This window comes from Pleuronectes platessa, chromosome 11 (assembly GCF_947347685.1).
Source record: "Pleuronectes platessa chromosome 11, fPlePla1.1, whole genome shotgun sequence".
NCBI lineage: Eukaryota > Metazoa > Chordata > Actinopteri > Pleuronectiformes > Pleuronectidae > Pleuronectes > Pleuronectes platessa.
Window position 1 is genome coordinate 12,280,604 of NC_070636.1, and position 26,449 is coordinate 12,307,052.

General features: G+C 41.7%; 1 protein-coding gene across 3 annotated transcripts in view; it reads left to right on the forward strand.

The window, feature by feature from the left end:
* Positions 1-25,650, forward strand: part of eml1 (EMAP like 1) — a 48,790-nt gene extending 23,140 nt beyond the window's left edge. For 2 of the 3 annotated variants that reach the window (XM_053435015.1, XM_053435013.1), the window contains exons 2-23: positions 5,234-5,416; positions 7,563-7,701; positions 9,873-10,001; positions 10,223-10,251; positions 12,385-12,411; positions 15,130-15,259; positions 16,356-16,505; positions 17,374-17,443; positions 17,642-17,752; positions 18,198-18,293; positions 18,442-18,576; positions 18,683-18,782; positions 19,326-19,477; positions 20,213-20,338; positions 20,707-20,838; positions 21,109-21,176; positions 21,258-21,346; positions 22,051-22,148; positions 22,511-22,598; positions 23,294-23,389; positions 23,501-23,631; positions 23,714-25,650. In XM_053435015.1, the coding sequence (XP_053290990.1) occupies positions 5,234-5,416; positions 7,563-7,701; positions 9,873-10,001; positions 10,223-10,251; positions 12,385-12,411; positions 15,130-15,259; positions 16,356-16,505; positions 17,374-17,443; positions 17,642-17,752; positions 18,198-18,293; positions 18,442-18,576; positions 18,683-18,782; positions 19,326-19,477; positions 20,213-20,338; positions 20,707-20,838; positions 21,109-21,176; positions 21,258-21,346; positions 22,051-22,148; positions 22,511-22,598; positions 23,294-23,389; positions 23,501-23,631; positions 23,714-23,839 (2,405 nt within the window). In that variant the 3' untranslated portion in view covers positions 23,840-25,650. The remainder of the gene's footprint in view (positions 1-5,233; positions 5,417-7,562; positions 7,702-9,872; positions 10,002-10,222; positions 10,252-12,384; positions 12,412-15,129; positions 15,260-16,355; positions 16,506-17,373; positions 17,444-17,641; positions 17,753-18,197; positions 18,294-18,441; positions 18,577-18,682; positions 18,783-19,325; positions 19,478-20,212; positions 20,339-20,706; positions 20,839-21,108; positions 21,177-21,257; positions 21,347-22,050; positions 22,149-22,510; positions 22,599-23,293; positions 23,390-23,500; positions 23,632-23,713) is intronic. The other variant, XM_053435014.1, reaches the window with a different exon arrangement.
* Positions 25,651-26,449: the final 799 nt, after the last annotated feature.

The window sequence follows — 26,449 nt, forward strand, 5'->3', positions numbered from 1 at the left end:
CCTCTTTGACCCCACTCACACACACAGACACACACACACAGACACACACACACACACACACACACACACATACACACACACTAGGATTTGAAAACAAGCTCGACCTGCCATGTTTTGACTCCCTTTTCCTCCTCTGTAATCTCCACTCAGGACGTGTGTGAAGTCTTCCCCTTCACTGATCCACCTCTTTCTATATAAAGCTCCTAAACTCCGGTCCAACAGGAGCCACGAGGGGACGTTTGTAATCCAAGCGTCTGTCTCTCTAATCCGGCCGCTTGATCAGCTAATACAGTCCACTGCCTGCTGCAGGTGACACACGAGACTGATGACATTTCAAATAACTTCTCCTCCATCTCTCTCTTACTCTTTTCTCTCACTTCCAATTGAATTGGTTTAAAAAAATGGAATTCTTCTGACAGCTGATTGAGGATGACATTTCAAGCATGACATTTGTCTTCGCTTGTACTTTGAATAATATCTGAATAACTCATTTTCATTCTCTATACCTCATTCAATTCTTGGAAAAGAAAAGAAATCCAATCCTGCCTGGCATTTGATTATGATTAGGTCTATAGTGAAGTGTGACTCATTGGTTTGTGGAGAAATGGAGGCACAGTTTGCAGTTGCTGCTGAATAGACACTATGGTGGCAGTATGCATTCAGGTTCTGAAATTAAAAACAGTTGGCAAGGTGCCGCTGAGCTGGGAGTCTGCTTGCCGCACTGAGCTCTAGCTCTAGCTTTCTGTCTGTGAAAAACAGGAATCATTGTCGTAATGTTGTGACAGGCCGTTTCCTGCAGCCTCTTGCTCCTTTCATCTGTTGCCTTTTTTGCAAACACTGGTGGTGGTTTTTCGAAACCCCCCATTGTGGTGCAGCTAAACCTGGCAGCTGAACTTTCCATCAAGCCGGTCGAGCTTCATTGTTTGGATTCCCTGCACCACAGAGAGAAAAGAAAATAGGGTGTCACATATTGAGATATTTGATCAGTTTTAATGTAATGATTCCTTTATTTCTTGTATCTTTGTGTATATTTACATCCTTGCAGTGAATGTGGCAGTGCACACAGAGCGAAGGAGTGACTCAGCTAAAAAGCCTGACAGCTCAGCTCAGCACCGGGCTGCTGCATTGCTTAAAATGCGAGAGTGCTCCCTCAGAAGTGTTTCCCAGGAACGATTTCAGTCCTTCTAATCCTTCGGTGTATTGATCTTTGCAGCAGATGAGATGAGTCAGAGCATGTGCCCACCCCACAGTGTTTGTTATTGATGGCAGTGAGTTCAGTAAATGACTCAAAATTAAGATGGAGACAAAGGCAGCTGATGATGGGTGTGGTGGTTTTAGAGCAGGGAACATTTACTCCAGATTGTCTGTTTGCTGTTTTCCCTTCCTCAAATCTCTGTGTTGGAAGTGATGGACAAGCTTTGGGCAGGCGAGTGGCCCTGCCAGGTAGACATCATCCTGCAGAGGGAGGTAATAGGGAAGCAGAGTGTCACAACGCATTAGTCTGAGCAGATAGATGGGCTCGGATCCGTCAAGAATTTGGTGACCCAGCCACATATTGACTAGATAATGAAACAGAGACAGAAAAAGAAGTCGGGCTGCCGCTGGAAGGAGACTGACAAAAATGGAGTGAAAAAGCCGGCTGTCAAGTGAGAATACCACGCCGGGGCAGGGGGATGTATGTCGGTGGGGGTAATGATCTGATTTTGTGGGGGATAAAAGAGAGACAGGGTGGGGGGGGAAACATGTGGTGATGGATTTGCTGTCAGAGTAAGATTGACAGCTCACTGATAACTGCCCCTCTGAACAGAAATCATGTGACCTGAGCCCCACAGTGGCGCAGTCACATCAGGGCCAAATTTAGCCAAATCCAAACTGACTCAGCTGGAGACGAGAGTCACACCATCAACACACATATTCTAAAAAACACCAGACTTAACTGGCACTGGCTTTTTCTGATTCATTGGGCGTCGACACGCCCCCCCCCCAGAGGGTTTTAACTGGGGAGCAGAGTGATGGAGGGAGGATGTTAGCCCAGAGCCGGAGTACCACGTCCGTGACAGCCAGTCATTGTTTTCCAGCGACTGACGGTATCACTCTGCCATAGTGTCAGTGTTGGGAGCAGACCCACAACAGATGCTGAGCAGATAATAGAAGCTTTATCTGTGGATATCAACTCTGTGACACACATTCACATGTGAATATGAACAAGGGCTCCTTCAAAGAAAGCATGTCAGGTGAGCAGAGAGTTATTAAGATCCAGTTTTATCTCTGGAATATTCTTTGTCAATGTTTTTTTTTTTTTAAGATGAAGCAGTAAGATTGGCACTGTGTGTTATGAAAAAAGAAAACATTTCCTTTCAGTAGTAATAAGTCTGTAAGTGAATGTATGAGCATATACACTGAGGCAGACACATTTCTCATTGTGCTTTGTGATACGGTGCTGGTTGTATCATGTATCAGACTGAACACCTGCAGATTTCATTTGACTCCATGTGTGGTTTCATTATGGGATTCTCATTTAGTGGACAGATGAGAATATTAGAGGGTGCAAACATGAAGGGCGACAGATGTATGGCTATCATAACAATACAGCCTGTCACACCTTGTCAACCTTGACATCCAATTCTGCTCCGCTGATGCTTTTTAGTCACCCTGGCACAGTTGGATGGTTCAGGACGGCAGTGTTGGTCAATTTAAATCTCTGAGCCTGTATTGGACAGATTTTCCTGCAGTTTTGGAAAATCATGGTCCTCAGAGGATGGAGGATAATGAACTAGTTGTTCCTGTTAGTTTTAGTCCCACCAGCATGTTGACATTTGTGGGTCTAGCCGAAATTTCCCTCTCAAGGTAAATTGTAATAACTTGAGTTATCCTCTCACTTTTCATGCATTCATGTCATCAGTCATTTTGACATTTTTGTACATCTATACCATAGACTGTATATGAAGATGAACAACGTGTTTCCATTGTACAAACCGAAGTAAACATATTGACATAATTTGGAGTGCAGTAGTGATGTGGAGCCACGGTATCAAGATCCCGCCGATACACGCTCTCGACCATTCGCGAGTTAGTCTTAGCTGCCAACCATGATCTTGAACCTCCTTTTATATCATCAATTACACCTGAACAAACTTCATTGTGATAAGATTTTCCCTATATTGACATATACTTTGACTTTTTAGTTTGGCTCATGTCCCATCCACTAACATGGAGGACACAAGGTTTACCAACTCACCCGTAGCTGGCCACCAGCTGGCGATCAATATGATTTGGCTTCACTTTGTGAGAGCTATCAGGTCGTCCATCTTTATATACAGTATATGGTTTAATCCATCTCCAATTCCCTAACTAGGTGGAGGTGTGATTAATGACCAAAATTCAAGTTTGTGCTGACACCTACATTTTTACTTTGTTGTCGTCACATCACACATCAATGGATTTATTTTCAAACCGTGGTAACAGTTTGGGAAAGTACAGACAAATGATGTCATCCTGCTGTTAATCTGCGTCAAATCAGAAAAATCGACTGTGTCATCCTGCTAATAGACAGTGTGTTAGCTTTGTCACCGTGAGAGTTAATCACAAGACAGCAGTAATGACTGTGACTGACTGAAGCTAAATACAAGAGGGCACTGGAGGATGTGTTTGTGTGTATGTGTGTGTGTGTGTGTGTGAGCTCTAATTGTTTGATTCAGACATTTAGAATCTGCTCAGATTTACCATTTTCTGTGTCGACATTTAAGCGTCCCATCTGCTTAATGCACCATCGGGTCTCATGGAGGTTCCCTCTGACTCAAACAATTCATAATCAGCTGACAACTAACAGATTGTACTCACTAATTGAGCTTGTCATAAACAAATCTGTGAAATTACTTTTTCCGGCAACGAAAATGTCTTCACTGGACTTAATACTGGAATGAACTCTTACTTTACTTTGAGTTTTTTTTTATTTTTATAATTTCAGAGGGGGAAATTATGTTTATTGATTTTTTTATGGCAGGAATGAATGTATGGACTACATAACATTTTCTGCCAACAAAAATACAACAAACATGAGAGATTTATTTATCTACAGGCAAAGTATAAATCTGTTCAGGGACGTCCTGAATCCCTGAGCAGCTTTTATTTATCTAGGCGACTCAGACCTTCATCACACCACTTTGCTTTCACCGTGTTGTCGGAATTCTGAATATTTGCGTTGCTGTCGCACTTGATTGTTTGAGAATGTTATTTACCAAAGTCAAGGGTTTCCTGCGTTTTCAATAATGCTTGTGGCAGTCGGGGTTTAAAGCAGATTCACAGGAGGAACGCACACAGCAGATCTGCCTAATCACCAGATGCCTGCTCTCTAATGCATAATGCATCAGACTTTTATTACAAGTCTGCAGGGAAAACACAGCAGTGATTTACATTAATATTTCATCACATCGCTGTGACATCAAAAGCTTAATGGAGGGGACCCTGCATGTGTGTGTGTGTGAGTTTTTGTGTGTGTGTGTTCATGTTGTTTTATCATTAATGAAGTAGACCCTGGTGACCAGAGCTTGGCCTCTGTCGGGATGTCAGGTGGAGAGGTGAAAATAATGTGTCAAGTTTAAACTCAAAGAGCTGACATTAATAACAGGCTCATGACTGAAGGCTTTGCGACGTCAGCTCTTTGAATCCAAGAGTCTGAACGTGTGAAAGGATGAAAGGGAGATTGGGTTTTGAATGGGGTTCGCCCCAGTCCTGCCTTTTCTCTTTTCTCTTTGAATTCTCAGATTCAGCTGTTTCTGACCTGAAGTAAAACAGATTCTTTACAGTTCGTTTTCTCATCGAACTTTTGTGAAAGGAGATAATATATTTTTTTTAAATGTTGCACTATTCCTTTTCATATACGATGCCGCTGCATAAAAATGACATGCACTCTTAGATATCCGTTCACTGAATATGTCTTTTTTTCATCATCACCCATTAATTATTCTCTGTGAAGTTGGCGAATTTTTTTTTGTCCCCTTTTTATGGATCCAGATTTTATGGGTTATTTCTTGGCACCTCTCCTCCAAGTTTTTTGGAAATCTGATGAGTAGTTCTTTTAAAATCCTGCTGAGAAACAAACCAACACACCAACATAGACAGGGGCATAAAAATTAACTCTTAAGCAATAAGATTTAAGGGCTGTTGGTATACACTGTACCAGGCGTACCTAATAAACTGGCCACCGTCTCACCAGCTCTCTGTGTTCCCTCAGATGACAGTGCGTCAGCCGCCAGCAGTATGGAGGTGACCGACCGCATCGCCTCCCTGGAGCAGAGGGTCCAGATGCAGGAGGACGAGATCCAGCTGCTGAAGTCGGCTCTGGCTGACGTGGTCCGCAGGCTCAACCACTCTGAGGAGCAGCAGGCCATGGGGTCACGCAGGGGACCCACTAAAGGTAAAACACGACATAGGTGCTTGTTGAATGAGTCAGTATCCGAAACATTTTCAATGGGTCCTCTGGTATTAGTTCTTTTTGATCAGCAACACACGCTCGCCGGCTTATTCACCCACTTTTGATAGACATCCTCTCTTTCTTTTCTCACTTTCCTCTCTCTCCTCCTTCTAAACTTTGTTGTCTCCCTCAGCAGACAGCAATGCTGGGAAGCCAGGTAGGCTGACTGTGTGGTCTGTCTGCACTAACCAGGCCTGCTGTTGTGCGTACGAGCAAACACATTTCAGTCACCGCCTGCACAGTATTGTGTTGTTTATAGTTTAGTATTTCGACAGGAAACAAACAGTTACTGTCAGTTCTGCACCGCCTGAGGTCAACGCACTGTGATCTGAGTGTAAACACAAGTAGTAGATAGAAACTTTATTTTTACCAAAGGGAAACACTAAACATGATCTTTTAGACTTTGAGTCCGTGAAATCATGTGAAAATATTCTGAACTGTCACAACAGTGTGGGAATAAGTTATTAAACATGTGAATTCAAAGGACTATTATGAAAGTAGATTAAAACCAGAACTAATAGGATTAAATTAAGCTTTACTAACATTAGATTCTGCATTAGTAAAATTCACTTAATCTTTCTCTGTTCTTCCTTCTATTTCTGTTCCCACTCCACCTGGTATCTCTTTGTGAATAATGTAGGAAGCAGATGTAAGAAATGTTACAAAGCAGCACATCATCACATCATTTTACATTGTAGATTTTTTTGTGTCTCCGTTTTTATTGTGTAACAACACAGCATGAGTCGATTTCAGCTGAGGACTGTCTGGCACACATTGTACCTTCACCCCACAGGCAGATGAAGCCTGCATATGAAATCCCCTGCACCTCATTTGGGTCTTTACATCCACAAACGTGCATTTGAGGGATTAGGCCCAAACAGAGTGAGCTGCTGCTTCAGTGGTGACTGGGTGGAGGTTCAGTTTGATCTGGGAGCTGGAGGATAATGATTTAGATGCAGAGCTGCTCCCCCTTATTGTTCTCCACTAGCAGCCCGCTCGACTCCACTGAAGCACAATGATGTGCTTCAGAAAGCTCAACACATGCACACACCATCACACACATTCATCTTCTTTAACATGCTAACAAAATTACAACCTCAGTTGGCCCCTGCTGGGTAATTACTACAAGGAAGATAACGGAGCAGAATGTGTGTGTAGGCCTGAGTGCATGCACATGAGTGTGTGTTTTTGTGTGTGTGCGCCTGATCTTGTGCGTGTCCCTGCTGGATGAAAGACTGTCTATTAAATATTTATCACTGCAGACAAAGCTGCAGCTTGGATTTGTTATTCCCGGCTTGTCTGACTGCCGTATGTCCCTGGTGTGTGTGTGTGTGTGTGTGTGTGTGTGTGTGTGTGCGTGTGTGGTTGAATTAAAACGTTAAATAAATCCATTTAAGATCTGAAATACAGTCTCTAAAGCAAGTTAATGTGTTTATATATGTTATATTATCTCTTTGAACCCCTTACTGAACAGCATGCAGAACGAGTGTTGTATATCTGTAGTGGTTAAGGCTTCGACAATAATGGGTCCACTTAATATCTCACTAACAATTACAAACTATTAAGGCGCAAGTTTAGTTTTTTAATTATGACTGTTATTGTAATCACGCTCAACTGGACAGGAAATTATTATATCTCAAGCCACCTAATGGCTAAAGGTGGAAAAAATACTTAATTATTGTGATTATTGTGCTATCTTAAAAATATTTTTTTGTTGGTCATAATCAACAGTCACAATGTGCTTCATATAACAACAACAAATCATCTTTATATGTTATATTCCCGGCCGAACCTCCTTCTTATAATGTCTGAAATAAAAACAGTATAGTGTAGGAACATTTAGAACAAAATGTCAAACACAATACTACATGTAATGTTTAGGACACGAGTATAAACGTGTTATTTCCAATGCGTGTTCGGAGTTCTTTGTACTTCACCTACCCTCCTGGTATACCGTAGTGTATCTAAATAAAGTAATATCGATTTTAGATTATAGATTATAGCAAACACCATTAAAAGCAGCCTCGCTGATGGACCCTATAGTCCAGTGTTATGACGGAATATGCTCCTCTGCTGTTCTTTCCTCCAGCCAGGCCAATGATTGCCACCCTGCCGTTACGGCCCACAGTAAACAACGGCACCGTCCTACCAAAGAAAGGCAGCGGCACTCTGCCCTCCCCATCTGGACCTGGATCCAGGAAGGACACCAGCACACCGGCCAACAAGAGGTGAGGAAACTGAAACTGAACCCTTTCTAAGGGAAATGATTTGGGCTACAAGTGGAAGTTGATTTGTGCCACAGCATATTTGTAAACTTGTCCAGCCCTGATAAATATTTATATATATTGATATGACGGCTGAATGCTCCTGTTGATTATTGCATATTTCTCCCCTGGCATTTTTTCATTGTGTCTGTGTCATGTCCGACTGTTCCAGCCATAAATCATCACATTTCTGCCTTTTTATCAGACAAAGCCAATTACATAAACATTTGCTGATAATCAGAGGGACAGAACTGTTATCTTCTCTACTGTGTGTGTGTGTGTGTGTGTGTGTGTGTGTGTGTGTGTGTGTGTGTGTGTGTGTGTGTACCGTGTGTACCGTGTGTACATGCTTATGGGGCACAGGTTATCAATCTAGTCTGTCAGGAGGGCAATAGCCTTTCCCATCTCTGGATGTCATTACCATAATCAGATGAAGCTCAGCAGACAGTAGGGACCAGCTCCAGTCCAAACAGATGTTCACTCCCCTCAGAAATTGTTTCTTTATCTTTCACTGTGTGTACTTTTGTTTCTGCTTCTGAGGACAGTAAAGAAAGGTCTCTGCACCTTGAAATGTAAACAGTTAATGGAAACGAACCTCAAACCCCAAGCAGGACAGTATCAAATTAGGAAATGTTTGGATCTGGTCTATTTGCTCGCTGTCCCTGGAGTTGGTTTGTGTCTTTAAGGGCATCTGACTCCTCATAAAGTAGAAGTACTACCGAGGTCATGGACCTCAAGTCTCTCTAACATTCAACAAAATATTTAAACCACGCCCAAGGACGGCTGTGGTAGAAGGTAGAGAGGGTCGTCCACTAACCAGAAGTTTGGTGGTTTCAGTCCAGTCTCCATTCTATAGTGTCCATTGATGGATGTAAAGACAGTGGATGAATCGTGTGTGATAGAAAAAGCACTGTGTACAGAAACGCTGTATGAATTCGTGCGTGAATGGGTTGATGTTGCCTCTACTGTAAATCAGTGTAAAGGTCAATAAGTGCTATATTATTACAGTCTATTTCCCGAAGAGATGTTTCAATTTAAATATATGTATATAATTGCTCATTTAAATGTGCATGAGATTGGGGATTTCAACTCAACTGAGTATAACTTGTCGTCAGCTGTTTATCTCCATGTGTTGTGTTTGTCTTTTCTGTTCTCCATGTCTGCCCTCTTGTATTGTCCCTCTCCACTGGATGGCTCTCTGATAACATGTCCTCTCCTCTATGATGTTATATCCTTATGTCCTGTCCGTCTACTCTGTGATGTCCTTCCAGTCTGTCCAGTTTGTCCTCTTTGTCTGGATCTACCAGAATTCTCTATCTGCCTCTCAGGTGAGAGTGTCAAGTTACAGCTGTTAACCATCAGTATATATTTACTTTCACTAATTTGGTTCATCTGTTCCGCTCGCTCCATGTCATTTGACTCATCGATCTTTGCAGCAGCGTGTTGTGTTGGTTACTGTCTGTATTTGCGATTAGTCTAAATTGCAGATTAGTCTCAATCCCATCAGTGTTGGAGTACAAACACAGCAGTGTTCCCCCAATACCCTATAGCCCAATTACTGTGATTCCTCCTGGGATAACGCAGCAAACAACAGTCTCTCTCTTTTTATTCTGTTCTGCTCTTTAGTGAACAAACACATGCAGGCTCTCCAGAAGGGATAACGGCCACTGGCCAGTTTTACGATGTGAATGGACTTCTCTCCCCTAGGGAGGATTAGGTGACTGTGCCTACTGGCCATTGGACTGCTGATGGAGCCTTTTCATTGTTGTAAATAGGCAGACTGTCTGCACTGCCAATATGCAAATCTGCACAGGTCTGTACTCGAGCTGTAGTTATAATCAGCACTGTGGAGTAAACAGATATACCCACATACTGCTCTGAGTCACACAGTTTTATGAAAAGTGTCAGGTAGTATTTCACGACACTTTTTAGTTGAATCATCAAATAAATACATCCCCCTCCCCCCCGCGTGTGCTTTCAGAAGCAGTTACTGCAATGAAAACTTTACCAGAGGGTGTTTTTAAAAAAAAAAGCAGCATCAGGTAGTTTCATAATCTATTTCTTGTTTTTTCTCCCCTTCTCCTCCTCTCTGTCTTTATTTGCCTCTGCCCATCTTCCCTCGCTCCCCACCGCAGCACTGTGAGGAGAGCCAACTCAAACGAACACATGGGCACTCTTACGCGTAAAGATTCGGGCGACTCCAAGGGCAACCGAACTCGCGCCGGATCCACCGGCAGCAACTCCAGCGGCAAAAAAAGCGACAGGTACCACGGACATATTGATGGCCATGTTGTCTTTCATTTGAGAGCCACGAACAAACCCATCACTGACATTTTCTGTTCAAGCAAGATAATAGTCTGTGTTTTAATCTGATTTTTCTAGTTTGACACATAAATAGCAGATAAATCAACGACATAAAGCAGATGTGGTTTTTCCTGAGCGGGACGCTGATTGACAGCTGTGTGTTTACTCATTTACTTTGCAGCAAACAGAGGGATCCGGTGTTTAACGCAGGTAAGAACCAGAAGCTTTTCATGGCTCTGTAGCCTGATAGCCGTGATTGTCACATGCTATGATACCACCCACTGAGAGCCCTTACACACCAGCTGCTCAGTGGTTCCCTGTGTCAGTCAGAGGTCAATGCGTTTTTAAGGACATTTGCAGACTATTTATTAACCTAATGAAAGTTCCCAAATCAGATTAAACTGTGAAGGGGAAATGCAGTTTATCAAATTATGGCTTAAGTCAGTCCTTTGAACTGTTTTCTGCACAGAGAACCACTGAGAGCAACTCAAATATCTATGTATTCATCTTTTCCATGATCCATCCATTAACAAGTAACCATTCCACCTCATCCATGACTCATCTTCACATCCCAGTGTCCACATTTGTCCACATTTTCTCTTTTTTGTTGCACTATTTAAATTCAATGATGGACTTATTCCCTTTTTCTCATTATTCTGACTATGGGTCATAAAAACGTTGCACTTGTCACCTCTTTTGTGTAGAGACTGAGAAAAACATTGGATTAGCTACATTAGCTAACTGCTCAGAGGTTTGCTATGACACCTCTCCAGCTGATTGGTCGATATTATCAATGTGAGACTTTATATAAAGATGGACGACTCACAATGACGCAAAAGTGTCTAGATCGCCCCCTGATGGCTCGCTGCAGTATCATATCCCCCCCTCCCCTCCCGTCCTCTGTGTTAGTGGATGGGAAATGTACTTAACCAAGAAGTCAAAGTACACATCAAGTAATTGTTTCTCCAAGAGGGTTTCTGTCGTTCTTATCACACTGATCTATGTTCCAGTGTTCACCTCCCGAGCAAGTTTGGTTTTAATTCGTTATTTGATTCTTAACGGGGGAAACGTCTTAACTGACAGCTGAGAGTGACATGTGATTATTTGAGGAGCCACTCCCCAATCAATACTTCACAGACTCTGGCGCCACGTGCTCAAGGGAATTAGATGAAATGAAGGAGGTTGTTTTCTCCACGAGCCCCAAATTGCTTGCTCATTGCGGGGAACTGTTGGCTTTCTCTTTTGTCAAGGTCTTGACCTGACTAGGTAAAGTGCCTTGAGATAATATATATAATTTTTTTTATATTTTTTATAAAGATACATTTTTCCAACCTTAAAAATAAATATTCACCAGTCAGTTTGTATGGAGACAAACAAGGGAAAGAACTAAGAGCAGAGACTGTCCTGCACATTAATTGTGAGTTTATAATGTCTCCATGCACCAGATAAGAAAACTCCTACACAGTTCTATCTCTAAACTAAAAGCAGGAAAAGCGCACGGTAACCAGACAGAGGCACAGAATGTGAAATGAGATTAGTATTGATCAGAATTTTCATCTCCTGGGTGCTATGGATTTTTGTATAAATTGAACTGCTGTTCCTCATTTGGTTTACACACCTGGTTCCAGATCTTTTCAGTTAAGGCTGCACGCCCCCAACAAACCTCATCTAGACTCTGTACAGACTTAGACACACAGTGGTGGTGGTTTAATGTCTTTATTTTTCATTTGAGGTCCAAATCTTGCAAATACGATGATCGGATGAAATTTAAATTAACTCATGCATGTTCTTTGTACATTTTCAATCTGTGTTAGTTTTTATCTGCTATTCCTCTTTAAACATCTCAAAATCTGCTGCCATCTGTGATAGGATGCTGACTATCAGTAGGAAACATGCTACAGGGATAATTATTATAACATAAACTACCTCCGGGTGACAGTTAATAAATATTAAACAATAAAATTATGATAATTGCAACTGTAACTTCTTCTAGTATTATGATTAGAGTTATAATCAAAGGGATTCATTTGATACAGTAAAATGTACTGAGAGACTGAAATGTCGAAAGTGAGCTTTTTTTTCTTTGTGGAGGGATTTCAAAAAGGAAAGCTAAAGCAGGCGCTGGGCAGACAGATGTATTAATTTACTCACTCCCTAAGATCAAGGGTGGGACACCATCGCTCAGGAAAAGAGCTTCGATTCATTAGGAGCGTTGAGGACAGTAGCTGCTGTTCATTTACACCAGGAAACAGGTGCACTCCTGTTAGGACAGGCCAGGAAGTGAGGAAGCCGTGTCTGCCCCTCAACTGGTGCTTGTGTGTTTCTCTCTGTGACCTTTACAAGGGATGCGACGTGTGACCCACTGCAAAGGTAGGCTGTACCCCCCCCCCCCCCCCCCTCCCCCTCCCTTATAATGCCCCCCCGGCCTCCACGGCTCTCTGGACGATGCAGATGATATTTTTTTTGCTTTTATTAAATCAGGATTTCTCTTTTGAAACTTCAATTCATATCTTAAGTTTTTTCGTTCAGTGCATTGATCAGAGAGCCGTCCAGACAGGGGCAGGAGTGGGCTGACAAAGTGTGTGTGTGTGTGCTTGTGTGTGTGTGTGCGACAGTTATCCTCCCCACGCCCCACGCGACCTAACCTGCACTGAACGCTGCATCAGAGTGCGATTGCAGTGTTTGCAGTGTTCACTTGAGTGTCTCCCCACTCGGGGAAGAAGCTGCTGCCTCACCAGACGTGTGTGTGTGTTCGCTCACAGCCTCACTTTCCCCTCATAGGCATCTAGTCTGTGTCACCACAGTAACAACACAAAGAGTGCTGAGTGCTTCTGAGAACTCTTTAAATCCTCTGCACCCTCGCCGCAGTTTCAGAGCAAGTAGATTTGCAGCTGCCCCCCCGAAAAAGGAACATTTGCATTACAAACACATTCAGTCTCTCTTTTTCGGGGGGCACTCCCTAAGTCTGTTTGATTTCACTGCTTGTAGTTCTCTCACGCTGCCCCAAGCGCCAACTGTTTGTGTGTAGTTCCCTTCAGTAAAGTGTTTACAAAGCTGCCAAGAATAAAAAAAAAAGCCAGGCTACTTTCTTCACAGAATATTGCTGTTTACCCAGTCGTGTAACAGGATAAATTCACTCTTTCGGTTAATTAACTCTTGAAACAACCACTTTTTGAAAGCAGTAAGGCCAGTGGCTCCCAACATTTTTGGCAGGTTACCCCTTAAAATTAATTATATTCCCTCGTAAACCCAAAGGATTTTCTCCCATCAATTTCTCGTATTGTTTTATGTGGTAAAGAAAATTCAGGGGTTAAGTTTTTAATGTCTTTAAATTCCTAATAATTTCAGAGAACAAACTTTGGTGTTAATAAAAGGGGAAGTTGGAAATTTGCTTAATTTAACCACTGAAAATACTGTATTTCTTTAGTGTTTCTTTATTATTGGATACTTGAGTCTTCATATGTATTGGACTTATAACTGTCCCAATTTCCCCGTCATTAACACCAAGTTACATTCTTCATTCTGGGGAAAGTGGGAGCTAGGAAATGACTTAGAAATTATTGGCCAGTAAAATAAACCAGTACATTTGAGTAGGGGATAGTTTTTCTTCTTCATGGGTTGGGATCTCCCGGATGAGAATCACTGTTTTAGACCAGTGATCCATGATGGGAACTATTAACAGCAAATTACTACAAATAAGACTTCATAATAAGATCGCTGTGAAAAACTATCTGATGATAATATATAATATTCTGTTAGTTGATAATAGAAGTCACTTCCCATAGTTTCCTTTTAATAGTTTGTGTCTCTGCAAGTATCTCAATGACTATATATGACACAAAGAACAGCCATTACATGTGTCTAACGTATTCCACCAACCTCCTCCAACCTTTAAATTTCTGGACCCTACGCCCTGCTTCTTGTTCCCGTCCACCCAACCGGCCCTGACAACCTTTCAATACCCCTCTCCATAATCTGCTCTTCTGCCCATCTGCATTATAGTCACAGTACAGATTTACCTCAGCCGCTCTGCCAAGCAGACGGGGACCGGCGGCAGCTCGGCAGCTTCGGCTGTAACGGCCCGTCCGGCTGCCAGCCCCCAACAAACCTCAGTAAGCACCCGGGCCGGCGTGGCCAGAAGGGGCGGTGCCTGCAGGCCGCCACCGATCAGAAAGACCCCGAATTTTAACCTCCATCTGAGGAAGTCGGGGAGTTTGTCATCGTACTCTCCTCTCGATACACCCAGCTACCGAAGCCCCGTTAAATCTCCTAGTCAGTACTTCCAGATATGTTACTAGTCGGTGAGCAGCATATAATAATACAGTTCAGTTTCATGGTGAAAAGTAGATTTTATTTTATATCTGTACAATTCAAATCAGGAGGTTTATTGTAACATGTTCTTTCACACCAAGGACGTTTTGGACAGATCACAGGTTTTGTAGCATCACCTTATAAATTAGCTAGTAAAACTATAATATTCTTCCTCTAACAAGTTTTGGGGATAAACATAATAAAAGAAATGGTTCATTTAGTTTGTTTTGGTTCCCTTCAGCACGATTTATTTTCAGTATTAACATGTTTAAAATTTATGAGGATTTCTCATCATCCCTCTTTTCTAAGCTTGGACTTGTTTTGTTTTTTTCACAACATTTCCTTTGCCCTGCTTGTGTCCGCATTTCTGTTGGTTAACCTCTGCTGTGAGCTGAATATTCATGAGGTGTGGAACTGTTTCATGTGGAAGTGTTTGCAGTTTCATTTTGCGCTCTTTGTTGTCATGTGTTTTGAAACGACTAATAAAGTCAGTGAAAAAGCTGATTTGTTTGTGCAAATTCTGTCTTTTGTTGTCTTTAATTGAGTCTTTATCATAGTGAAAAAACCCATCACGTACTATCATTTCATTCCATTATCCTCAACATCATCACCCTGTATTCACTTCATAATACAACATTGCATACACTTCAGTGTAAGTGTGTCTGAGCTTCTTGTCCATTTCAAATACGACTCCATATGATCTGACATATTTCCACCAGTTATATGTATTTTCTACTTGTGCATAATCTCACTGACCACTCGTTTTGCTCTCTCTAGAGGAAGGTTATGTGAAAATGTTTTTGAAGGGTCGTCCCATCACCATGCACATGCCCAAAGACCAAGTGGACAGCTACTGCCTGGAGGCCCGAGCCGAGCTGCCCAGCAACAAACTCAAACTGGACTGGGTGTATCCTTCTACTGCAGTGTGTTCATAGAAAGCCTGTGTGATACCGTGATTTTAATTTAATTTAATATGTTTTTTGCTTGAGGTTCAAATATGAAGGAGTCCTGACAGTTGATTTTAATGTAGTTGGCACAAGATGATAACTCGTTCGCACATCATAAAGATCTACTCTGCACATAGTGATTACCTTGTGGGAACAAGTTAATAACTGCACACTAAAGGCATAATTGGCGTATGCTTTGAAAACCACAGGGGTGATTTGCTTTTATAGCTTTTAAGACCAACAAGAATTTCATTATATGACGTTTCCAAGGATAAAATGATACTTGATTTGCTGAGTTCTCTCCATTTGTCGTTAGAGCATTTACATTTTTTGTTATTTATTGTGTGCAAACAAGTTAATACACAGTATGTGTGCATAATATCAAATGTCACCATTTGGGATCTAATGGGCTCTGTAACACTCACTTATACCCTTGAATGGTAAAGTATGGAACCGTAGTCTTCTGCAGATGTAGAATCCAGCCTGGCCTGTGATGTAGTGAAGAGAGGAAGCTGCATATGTGACATCTCAGATATTTGTTTTTCACCGTGCAGCGCTGCCACAGTCAGAGCCTCATATCTCTGCTGCAGCCTGCAGTCAGCAATAACCTGCGTGAACAGTCAGCAGCTCCTCTTGTGCTGATTAAATTTTATTTGGTTTCACACGTGGTTGTTTCTCTCTTCCTTTCATTTGTTGTTTGGGAACAAAATGACTGTAGTGTGTTGTTCGATCGAGCAGAAATCCAAAGGGAGAAAAGCTGTAAATAACCAAAATTAAATCTGAGAACAGAAATAGGAATGTGGGCTCCATTCTCTGTGTGTGTTGAATCTTGATGGATTATTAATTAACAAATAAATGATTAGTTACAATTATGGAACTAACACTTATTTTCTTTATTGAATCTGACATTTCTTTTTCTTGATTGTCATGAAAAGATGTGTTTCACAGTTTATAAAGCTCAAGGTGATATTTTCAAAGTATGTATTTCAAAGTTATTTTGATATATATTTACCTTTATTCCTTCAAGTTTTATTTCTTGACCTTGGTAATTTCCAGCTACGGTTACCGCGGTAGAGACTGTCGCTCCAACCTTTACTTGCTGCCCACTGGGGAAACGGTTTATTTCATCGCCTCGGTGGTCGTCCTGTTCAATGTGGACGAGCAGCTGCAGAGACACTACACCGGACACACAGACGACATCAAATGGTAAGAGGCGCTGTTTCTACAATCTACTCATTGACATAATCCATTCCCTAACCCATTAGCCTAACCTTAACCATAACAACTAAAGTCCTGACCCTCCCCCTTACTCTAACCTAACCCTTATCTAAGCTTAAACCTAGACTTAACCTTAAAACATGTTTTCCCCATAAAATAAAAATTACTTACGTTTTGTGGATTTGCTTTTTGTCCCCATAAGGAAGACAAGTCCCCATAACGTGGCAGGGTGAATAGTTTTAGGTTATTTTTTATTAAGTCTTCATTACACTGTACAATAAAAATGAACAATATTAACAGTGTAAACTTAACTGTCACAATCCTTCACACAATAGTTTTGTAAATCATTCCAAACACACCAAAAGCTAATTACACATTTTTTTATTTTTCTATTCGCTTTGTTCCACAAATTCCCCCCCCAACGTTTGATGAAGAGACCTCTCCTGTTTTCTCCTGCTGAATGTCTACAATGAGGAATGTATCAGTCCCTGCATGTCATTCAACTCTGAGGTTAATTTAAATTGAAGTTATAAATCTGCAGATCACAGATCAAAAGACAAACTGCAGACAGATTCCCACTCGTTTAAAGACAGAGTGCTAGAGCTCTACACGTCGTATCCGAAAGAGGCTGAATTTATCTTAAAGTGCTTCATTTCCCCGCTCGCATTAGAGCAGACTCTGGGTTGAATGCACAAGTGAATATCATATTCACAGCTTTAACCAGCTCACTCACTGAGCGCCGCTTTCAAGTTCCACCAACACGCCGCTCATCTTTATTCAAATCATCCTTTTGATGTCGAGAAAGGCCTTTAAAACGTTTTCATGTCTGTTTTTCTCACGACTTTTTCTGCGCCAGCCTGGCTGTCCACCCCGACAAAATCACCATCGCAACCGGGCAGGTGGCGGGCACCTCTTCAGATGGAAAAGTAAGTGAGCGCTCTCATTGATGTTTTATCACTTTAGCTGATTTATGACTGAGGAGTTACTGTGACGTGAGGAAGTGAAACACATTCATTCTGTGCTCTACACACTCACTGAGTTCAGTGTGTGCTTCAGAAAAGTGTAAATCATACTGATGGTATGTCTGTGCCTGTGTTTGTGTGTGTATTATTTTTCCCCGGCAGCATCTCGCTCCTCATGTCCGTGTGTGGGACTCCGTCAGCCTCAACACCCTCCACGTCCTGGGCGCAGGCTTCTTCGACCGAGCCTTGGTCTGCTTGTCCTTCTCCAAGTCGGTAAGCAAAGTCTGGACACGAGGAGTTTCAAGCTCGGTTTGTTTTTATGCCTCTGCATTGTTTACTGCTAGTAGTCAGAGGCAGTATGTTTTGGGGTTGTCTGTCTCATTCTTGTGAACACGATATCTCAAGAATGCCTGGAGGGAATTTCTCTTATACTCACAGATGAACTGACTCGATTTTGAGGGTCAAAGGTCAAGATCCCAGTGGCTTAGAGCTCGCTGTGATCTCATAAATCAAATTGTTCGCCCTATGAACACGATATCTCAAGAATACCTTGAAAGAGTTTCTTCAAATCTGGTAAAAACATTCAATTAGACTCACTGATTAAAAGGTTCGAGTTGGGAGGTCAAAGGTCAGGGTCATGATGGCCTCAAATGAATCTGGAAAAAAACTAAAATGAAGACTTTTCATGTGAAGCATTGTGTCTGTTTCTGTTTGTTAGAACGGAGGAAACACGCTGTGTGTTGTAGACGACTCCAATGATCACGTGCTGTCTGTGTGGGACTGGCAGAGAGAGGACAAACTGGCTGAGGTCAAGGTATGAAGGCATATGTGTACTATACTGCTTGTATATGTGTATGAATGTGTTGGATACGGCCTTTTTATAATTATTAAGTATAACATATTTTCAACCTCTTTGTCTTCGTCAGCTAAACTTGTTTCTTGTTCTATGTGTTTGGGTTCAGTGCTCCAACGAGTCAGTGTTTGCTGCAGACTTTCACCCGACAGACAGCAACATCGTCGTCACCTGTGGCAAGTCACATCTCTATTTCTGGAACCTGGAGAAAGGCATGCTGGCCAAGAAGCAAGGACTGTTTGAGGTACGTCAACAAACTGTCACCCACAATAAAGTTTGATCATGACAACTTGCGATGTGATTTAAGTCCACGTACAGCTAAATATAAGATGTGTGTTCTGGTGTTACAGAAACAGGAGAAGCCCAAGTTTGTGTTGTGCGTGACCTTTGCAGAAAATGGAGACGCTATAACTGGAGACTCGAGTGGGAACATCCTGGTGTGGGGGAAAGGTACATGGCGTTCCTCACAGACCCTTACTGACCCCGTGTCAGTAACAGGCACAGACCTTTGCCTGCAAGTTTTAGTGATGATAGGAAGTGAAAGAGAGAGTTTTCAGGATTAAAATACTTATTTCTCACAAAAATACTACACAGCCTTACAGTTATACTACAAAGCTGGGAAACTATGTGTGTGGTTTTACCTGACTCTTGGAACGAGAGGGAGCCAAAGAGACGAAACCCAAAACACAGTTAAATGAAAACTGTGTCTGTGTCTATAAGAACATATTTTTGTGGTCATAAACTCAAAGCAGTCTCATTGTTCTGAAGCTGTCAGGAGATCTAGATCAGTACGGGGTCAGGCCAAGGATAGAACAGAGCTGGATCTCATGAGCAACCAATAAGAGGAAAAACTCTCACCTCCATCTGCAGCTCTGCAATCTCAAGTTCCTCTGCTGCTCGCCCTGTGTGTCTGTTAATCTGCCCGCTTCAAGCAGCCAACCTCCATGTCCGGCTGAACCCTCTCATCCATCTCATCCCGTCTCTCTCACGCAGGCACTAATCGCATCAGCCACGTCATCCAAGGAGCTCACGAGGGCAGCATCTTTGCTCTGTGCATGCTGAGGAACGGCACGCTCGTGTCTGGGGGTAAAGACCGGAGGCTCGTCTCTCGGGACAGCAGCTACCAACAGATACAGACGGTGGAGGTGAGAAGAAGTTCAAGTCATACAAATCATGAGAACTTTACAAGGCTACACATACTTTTAAGGGTTAAATTATTTATGTTCATCCACATTCTCTTATATAGAAGGACACTAAGTAGAGTGAATACTTCATGGGCTTTATTTGGATCCCATCAAATTGCATACAATCATAAATGTATGCCTCTTTTTTATTTTTTTATGAAGATCCATGAATTAATCTGTGAGAAATCAATGAAAAAAGTTGCTAAATGCCGTTTCTCCCAATCCCTCATCTGATCTAGACCCGCTCCAAACTTTAAAGTTTTGTAGATAAACATCCAAGGGTTTTTTGTTTAATGCCGCGACTATCAGACGGACAGGCAATCAAACCTTGGCAGATGTAACAAAAACAAATAAAAACATAAACTCTTTGGCGGAGGTAATCAAATGTTAGGCTGCATATCCGGCTCTTTCTTTTAAAGGTCTTCGTCTCGTACATCAGCCAGAATTATTCACTCAGGACTGAGGCAGCAGACTTTCTATGCCGACCACTGCGCCACTTCATAAATATTACAGAGGTTTAAATGGATTTTCGCTCTCAGTGACATTCTTGCATATTTGTATTGATGAGATTTATAGATCCTTCATGTTTTATTTGGTCCGAGGAGACCACAATACCACATTTAGACCACATTTATTATGGCACACGTTGGCATTTGATTCTGGGTGGACCAATGGTTTCATATATTTCTTCCACAGGTGCCTGAGTTGTTTGGTCCCATCAGGACCATCGCGGAGGGCCGAGGGGAGACGGTGCTCATCGGGACCACCAAGAACTTTGTTTTGCAGGGCAGCTTGGATGGAGAATTCATTCCCATTACACAGGTTGGTGCAGCAACCTGGTGTGGTATTCCTTCCTTTGTTCTACAGTGAAGGGCTGCAAATAAAAGCAGATTTGTATGCTGTTTTTATTTTCACATGTTGGTTTATGTGACCAACTGCTCACAACCTACAAACATTACATTTACAATGAAATAACAGAAAAGAGGCAAATACTTACATTTTTACTTAAATCCATTATCTGTATTCACTTATCTATTAAACCATTATTGTCACAGCTCATCCTCTTAAATGTTGTCCCAGCTGACCTCTTCCTTGTTGTACCTAAGGTCGAGCTTACAGTTTTATGTATGTGACAACGTAGCAGATAAAGTGTCTCTAGGATTCAGATAACGTTCTCCTCTCGTCTACAGGGTCACACTGATGAGTTGTGGGGTCTGGCCGTTCATCCCTGTAAGCCTCAGTTCCTCACCTGCGGTTACGACAGGCAGGTCAGCCTGTGGGACTCCAGCTCCCACCAGCTCATCTGGGCCAAGAACCTGGAGGTATTGTTGGTCAACACTGCCCCCTGGGGTCAGGCAGGGGAAATACACAGTGCTGAACAAATAAAATATTTCTGCTACTGGATCAGATGGGATGTGATCAGTCCTGATTTCCTTGAGATTCTTCAGGAACTTAACATGCAGAAGAAAAATAATGTGTTTTGAACGCCCACATTAATAAGACATCCAATTTTCTACCATATACATAATATTCTATTATTGTTTATTGTTGACATTAAACATCCTCTGTTGTGCTTTGTGTTTTCCCGACAGGACGCTGCCCAATCAGCAGGCTTCCACCCGACTGGAGCTGTGGTTGCCGTAGGAACTCAAACTGGCAGGTACAGATCTCAGTCCATCCCAAAATGCCAAGAGCAGATTTTCAACATCATTAAACATTATTAAACACGCTGATCGTGCAGGTGGCTGGTGCTGGACACAGACTCCAAGGATCTAGTGACGATGCACACAGACGGGAATGAACAGCTGTCTGTTATGTGCTTCGGTCCAGGTATGTTGATATCTATATATATTTCTCAAAATATTATTCATGTATATTATACAATAATCCCAGGATAAATATTTTTTAGACAAAGTGGAAACAGTTTAAATCAAAGATCAGTGGGGTCTTATTTTAGTTTATGACGTGTTATACAATGCTCATGAGATCTCATGAGAAGTTTACTCAACAAAGAGGAAACCGTTTTTCTGCAACGGCTTCACTCAGATAAACAGCTGTGGAAGAATCCATGGGAGTCAGATCCTGAAGTAAACAATGAAGGATTTATACTTATATACACGTGCAATGAAGGACTATGGGTTTATTGATGAGAATATCTTCCAGACAGTTGCATGTGATACTAAGAGGTTTGTGGTTTAGCAACTTCTCCATTATTAAGTATAGACCGAGGTCTGAAGGTCCCAGAGCACAGTGTTTAACCACATCCCGTTAACACCCTTTTACAGCTGTAACTAGAACAGAAAAACAATTATTTAAACATCAGTACACTGAATTTCTATTACAATTATAGTTTATTTCACCAAGATGGCTCTGTGTTAAAATATTAACACACAAATTTGAATAATTTATCAAGTCTTAAAACTGTGAGAACTGCAGCCCAACTCTTACATATTAATCATCCAGTTCAGTCTGTAAAACAAATTGATATTTTGCAAACAGTTTGTAATCTTCCTGTCTTCTTTTGTTTTATTTAGATGGAAACTTCCTGGCCATCGGTTCCCATGACAACTACATCTATATCTACGCTGTGGCAGAAAATGGGAGGAAGTACAGTCGAGTGGGGAAATGCTCGGTGAGCACCTGTATTTATATTCCCCTCTACATCCTTGGCTACTTTATTTTTAGTTCCTCCTCCCGTCAGCTTTATATTTAGTTCCCTCCTCAGCTCTATAATTGGGCCGCACACTTTGTCCTCGCCGTGTGTTGATAGGGAGGTTTGGTGATGATGAATGACTTCGAGCTGACTCATACAGCCTGTGTCTGTGTAAACATAATTAACAACTGGTTGCTGTGTCAGATAGAATCATAATTTCTGGTATTATTTCTGCCGCTTGTGAAACTATATCGTCTCCACTGTAATGATACTGTCAAGTGTGTCACTGTGCTTCTACAAAAAGTAACAATCTAACTTGGTCCTGTTTCATCTGATCTCAGGGTCACTCCAGCTTCATCACTCATCTGGACTGGTCAGTGGATTCCCAGTATCTGGTGTCGAATTCAGGAGACTATGAGATACTGTACTGTGAGTATGATCACTGTCGCCCTCCCGTTGTTACATGACAGATAAATTAATGCTTGAAATGGAGAGTGAATGACAGCAATGCAAAAAGTCCTCTTTTTCTCAACTTGCACTCTCGACAACCCTCTAATCATACACATCCTCCCAATTTGGCAGTGTACTTTGCTTGTCAGTTCCTCTGCTGCTCTGCATTAGTAGCCCCCCCTGTCCATTCAGCCCCTCCACCACCCGAGCATCCACCTGCAGCCTCCGACAGGGGGGGTCGAAGATATTAGTTCATCATTCTTCATTATCTCTATGTAATCATACCTGGAGGAGTGATGAGGTCTAAACCTATACGCCTAACTCTAACTATGTTCTGCTGCAGGAGTTGACTGACTATAGTGATCACTGCCAGCAAAGATTAGAAAACATGTGTGCAAGAATTTTATCTATCTCTGAAATTGAAACACTGTGTCACTGAAACTGAGCAGTAAAATGTTTGAGGTGTACACAAAAGACCATTTGTCCCAATAAATGTAGATTCTTTAATGATGATAATAAAGACTTGAGATGCGCTGACAAGGGAAAAAAAATTATGTGAAGTAAATCTATCAAAATCCTGAAGCACCTATATTATTATACCAATAGCATGCAGGGTTAATTTTAAAGACAAACATTTATATTAATGTATATGGTTTGTGTATTTTGCTCCTCAGGGATCCCGTCAGTGTGCAAACAGGTGGTCAGTGTGGAGACCACCAGAGACATCGAGTGGGCCACATACACCTGCACTCTGGCCTTCCAGGTCTTCGGTAAGAGATAGCTAAACTCTGTCGTGTCTCTGTGTCGTTACGTTTTAATGGTCATTCAGCAGCATTAAACTGTCTCCTCCTCCTCCTCCTCCTCCTCCTCCTCCTCCTCAGGCTTGTGGCCTGACGGCTCAGACGGCACCGACATCAATGCTGTCTGCAGGTCCAGTGACAAGAGCCTCCTGGTCACTGGAGACGACTTCGGGAAGGTCCATCTCTTCTCATATCCCTGTTCACAGTTCAGGGTAAGATCTGCTGGAGAATGTACAGAACATACATTTTTGTCATATTAAGAAGGAAGCTTAAGTGCTTTTCTTTTCTCGCCAGGCTCCCAGCCATGTGTACGGTGGCCACAGCAGCCACGTGACCAATGTGACCTTCCTGTTTGACGACAGCTACCTGGTGTCGACCGGAGGGAAGGACATGAGCGTGATGCAATGGAGGATAGTCTGAGTGCACGGACTGAAACAGATACTGTCAATTTAACTGCTGCTGGGGCCTGAAATCCAGCCGAACCAAACTGAACTGCACTAAACTGAACCGAACCAAACTTGAATTAACTCAGATGCTAAAAAAAAAGAAGTGGATTTGACTGAGCTGAGGCGACAGAAGAGGAACTGGAGCGTCCCGCTCCCCCGTCACAAATGAGATGAACTGGTAGAGACGTAATGAACGGTTACTCCAGATTTAAAATTCTGAATATTTCTCCTTTCTCTTCATTCACACTATATGTAAAAGTAAAAAGACAAGATCTGTCACGCACTGTAGCTAAGTCCCCAATGACACGAAGCAAATCAAACGGATCAAATCCAACTAAACACAAACCAAAGGCTTTTACTTCCTGACTGCATTTGTACAACTGGGCTTAACTGTTCTTTCACTGTATCGTGCACACTCCTGCTCCAGATGATGAGTGACTTTGTTTCTGAGCCTTTCCAGGATGAGTATCATTGAGCTGAAGATACGACAGCATCTGGTCAAAAACTGTACAAAAAGAGAACGAACGTGGTGATTTTCTAACGATTCAACTTTTATTTTATTTTGTATTTAACAACTCAGGAAAGCGCCAGTGAAGCAGGATCCTTCCCTGTTATTAACACTGACATATCAGAGCGAGTCTATGGCAGCTCTCAAAACATTTCACTAAAATGTTCACAGAGATAACAACCACGGTTCTTATCTGATTCAACTGGTTGTTTGGATTAATTTGCATCGATTAATTGTGTTTTAATATCACCTATACAGTGAATTTAGGGGACATGAATAGTTCCCAGAAAGGAGAATAATATAGATGAAGAGATGTCTTTTTCCAGTATTTGGAGCTATTATTCTCAGAAGATGAGTAATAACATTAATAAATTCAAAATACGCATTTTAACCATTTTCAACAAGTTTTGCATTTCCCAGATGCTTGTGCTTCCTGGTCTTAAACAACAGACACTTTTCCCAATATTTATTAATCATGTTGCAAATCCATCACTGTCAATATCAGTTCCTTTGAGTTTTTATTCCCCAAACCCTGGTTTCGGCCCATGATGTATAGATATAGAGCAGGATATGAGCAGAATGTGTGTGAATATACATGATTTGAAACTGTTTCCAGTTTTTCGCGTGGAGCTGCTGAGGTTTAAGGAGAATCACGTGTTGGGTTTTTCAATGACGTGAAGCCTTGTTCTAATCTGTGTCGCTCTGCAGATCAGTTTGAGAAGGATGAAGACAAGACCATCGCACTGTATCTGTTTATATCTGGAGTGCTCCTCAGGTGTGCACTCACTGGCGATGTGTTTTCATTTCACTGAACCCTCTTGTCTTTTTCTATATTTCACTGCTTCCGCCTGATAAACACACAAATACTCCTGTGATCACCATTTATCACTTACTGGAGTTTTTCTCAAACCAGTGTCTGCACTCAACCGTCCACTCCGACCCATGGTACGGTACGAGTGCGTCACATTCCTCGTTTCACGGTCAACAGAAACCTAAATGACTCACATGCTGCAGGACTCACATTAGTGATGATTTTAATGGGGTGAAGCAGATTTCTTTGTGTGACCATAATTGCCACTGATATGAGCTTTTGAAGTCTGGTTGTTGGACTTGTGTCATCAGGAAAAACCACTAAGAATCTTAACTGCAGTGATGAAAGTCACCACTCTACAGAGTGAATGTAACAGGGTGTGTTTTACCACTAAACACTCGGGGCTGCAGGACCATTGGACACTTAACATTTTGTCTGAGAGTAAAGGCAACATGAAATACCCAGAGATGCTCTGTCTCGTATTTACCACTTTGTGATTTGTTGTGGGTGTTTTCCCTCATTTTCTGTCATACTTTGCATTTGTGTGTTTGTCTGTTAGTTAGTTAGCAGGATTATGCAAGAACTCCTGGATGGATTTCCATGAAACCCAGTGGAAAAATGTGGTTTGGGTCATGAAAAGAAATCAAACAATCCGGTTTAGGAGGCTGATCCAGAAAAGAAAACCTTTCACTTTCTTTAATATTGAGAGATTTCCACTTTTTTGTTGATTTCTCAGAGAATAATTCATGGATCTTGATTAAAAAAATTGTCAGACAATAGATTAGATTATATCAATCAATCAATAACATTTTATTTGTATAGCCCATATTCACTAATTACAATTCGTCTCAAAGGGCTTTAACAGGGTGTGACATCCTCTGTCCTTAACCCTCAGTAAGAGTAAGGAAAAACTACTTAAAAAACCCTTTTACAGGGTAAAAATACGTAGACATTTTATTATATCCCTTTAAACAATTAGACAATACTGGTAAAAATACAATTTCCATATAAACAAAAAACTATGTCAATCAATTTATTGACATGAGCTCTGACTGAGTCGTCCCAGTCACCAAACTGAAAGTTAACAATGGATATTACCCATGATCCCCAGCTTTTTGTACCAGAGGAACTGTTTCTGTAACAAATACACCAAACTCGTGTTGAATTCTTCATATTTTAAAAGTTTCTGAGCTTAATATTGGGGATAAACACTGGTCTTTAACGTCTTCTAAGAATTTCTAACTGATCTACAGATATTCAACTTG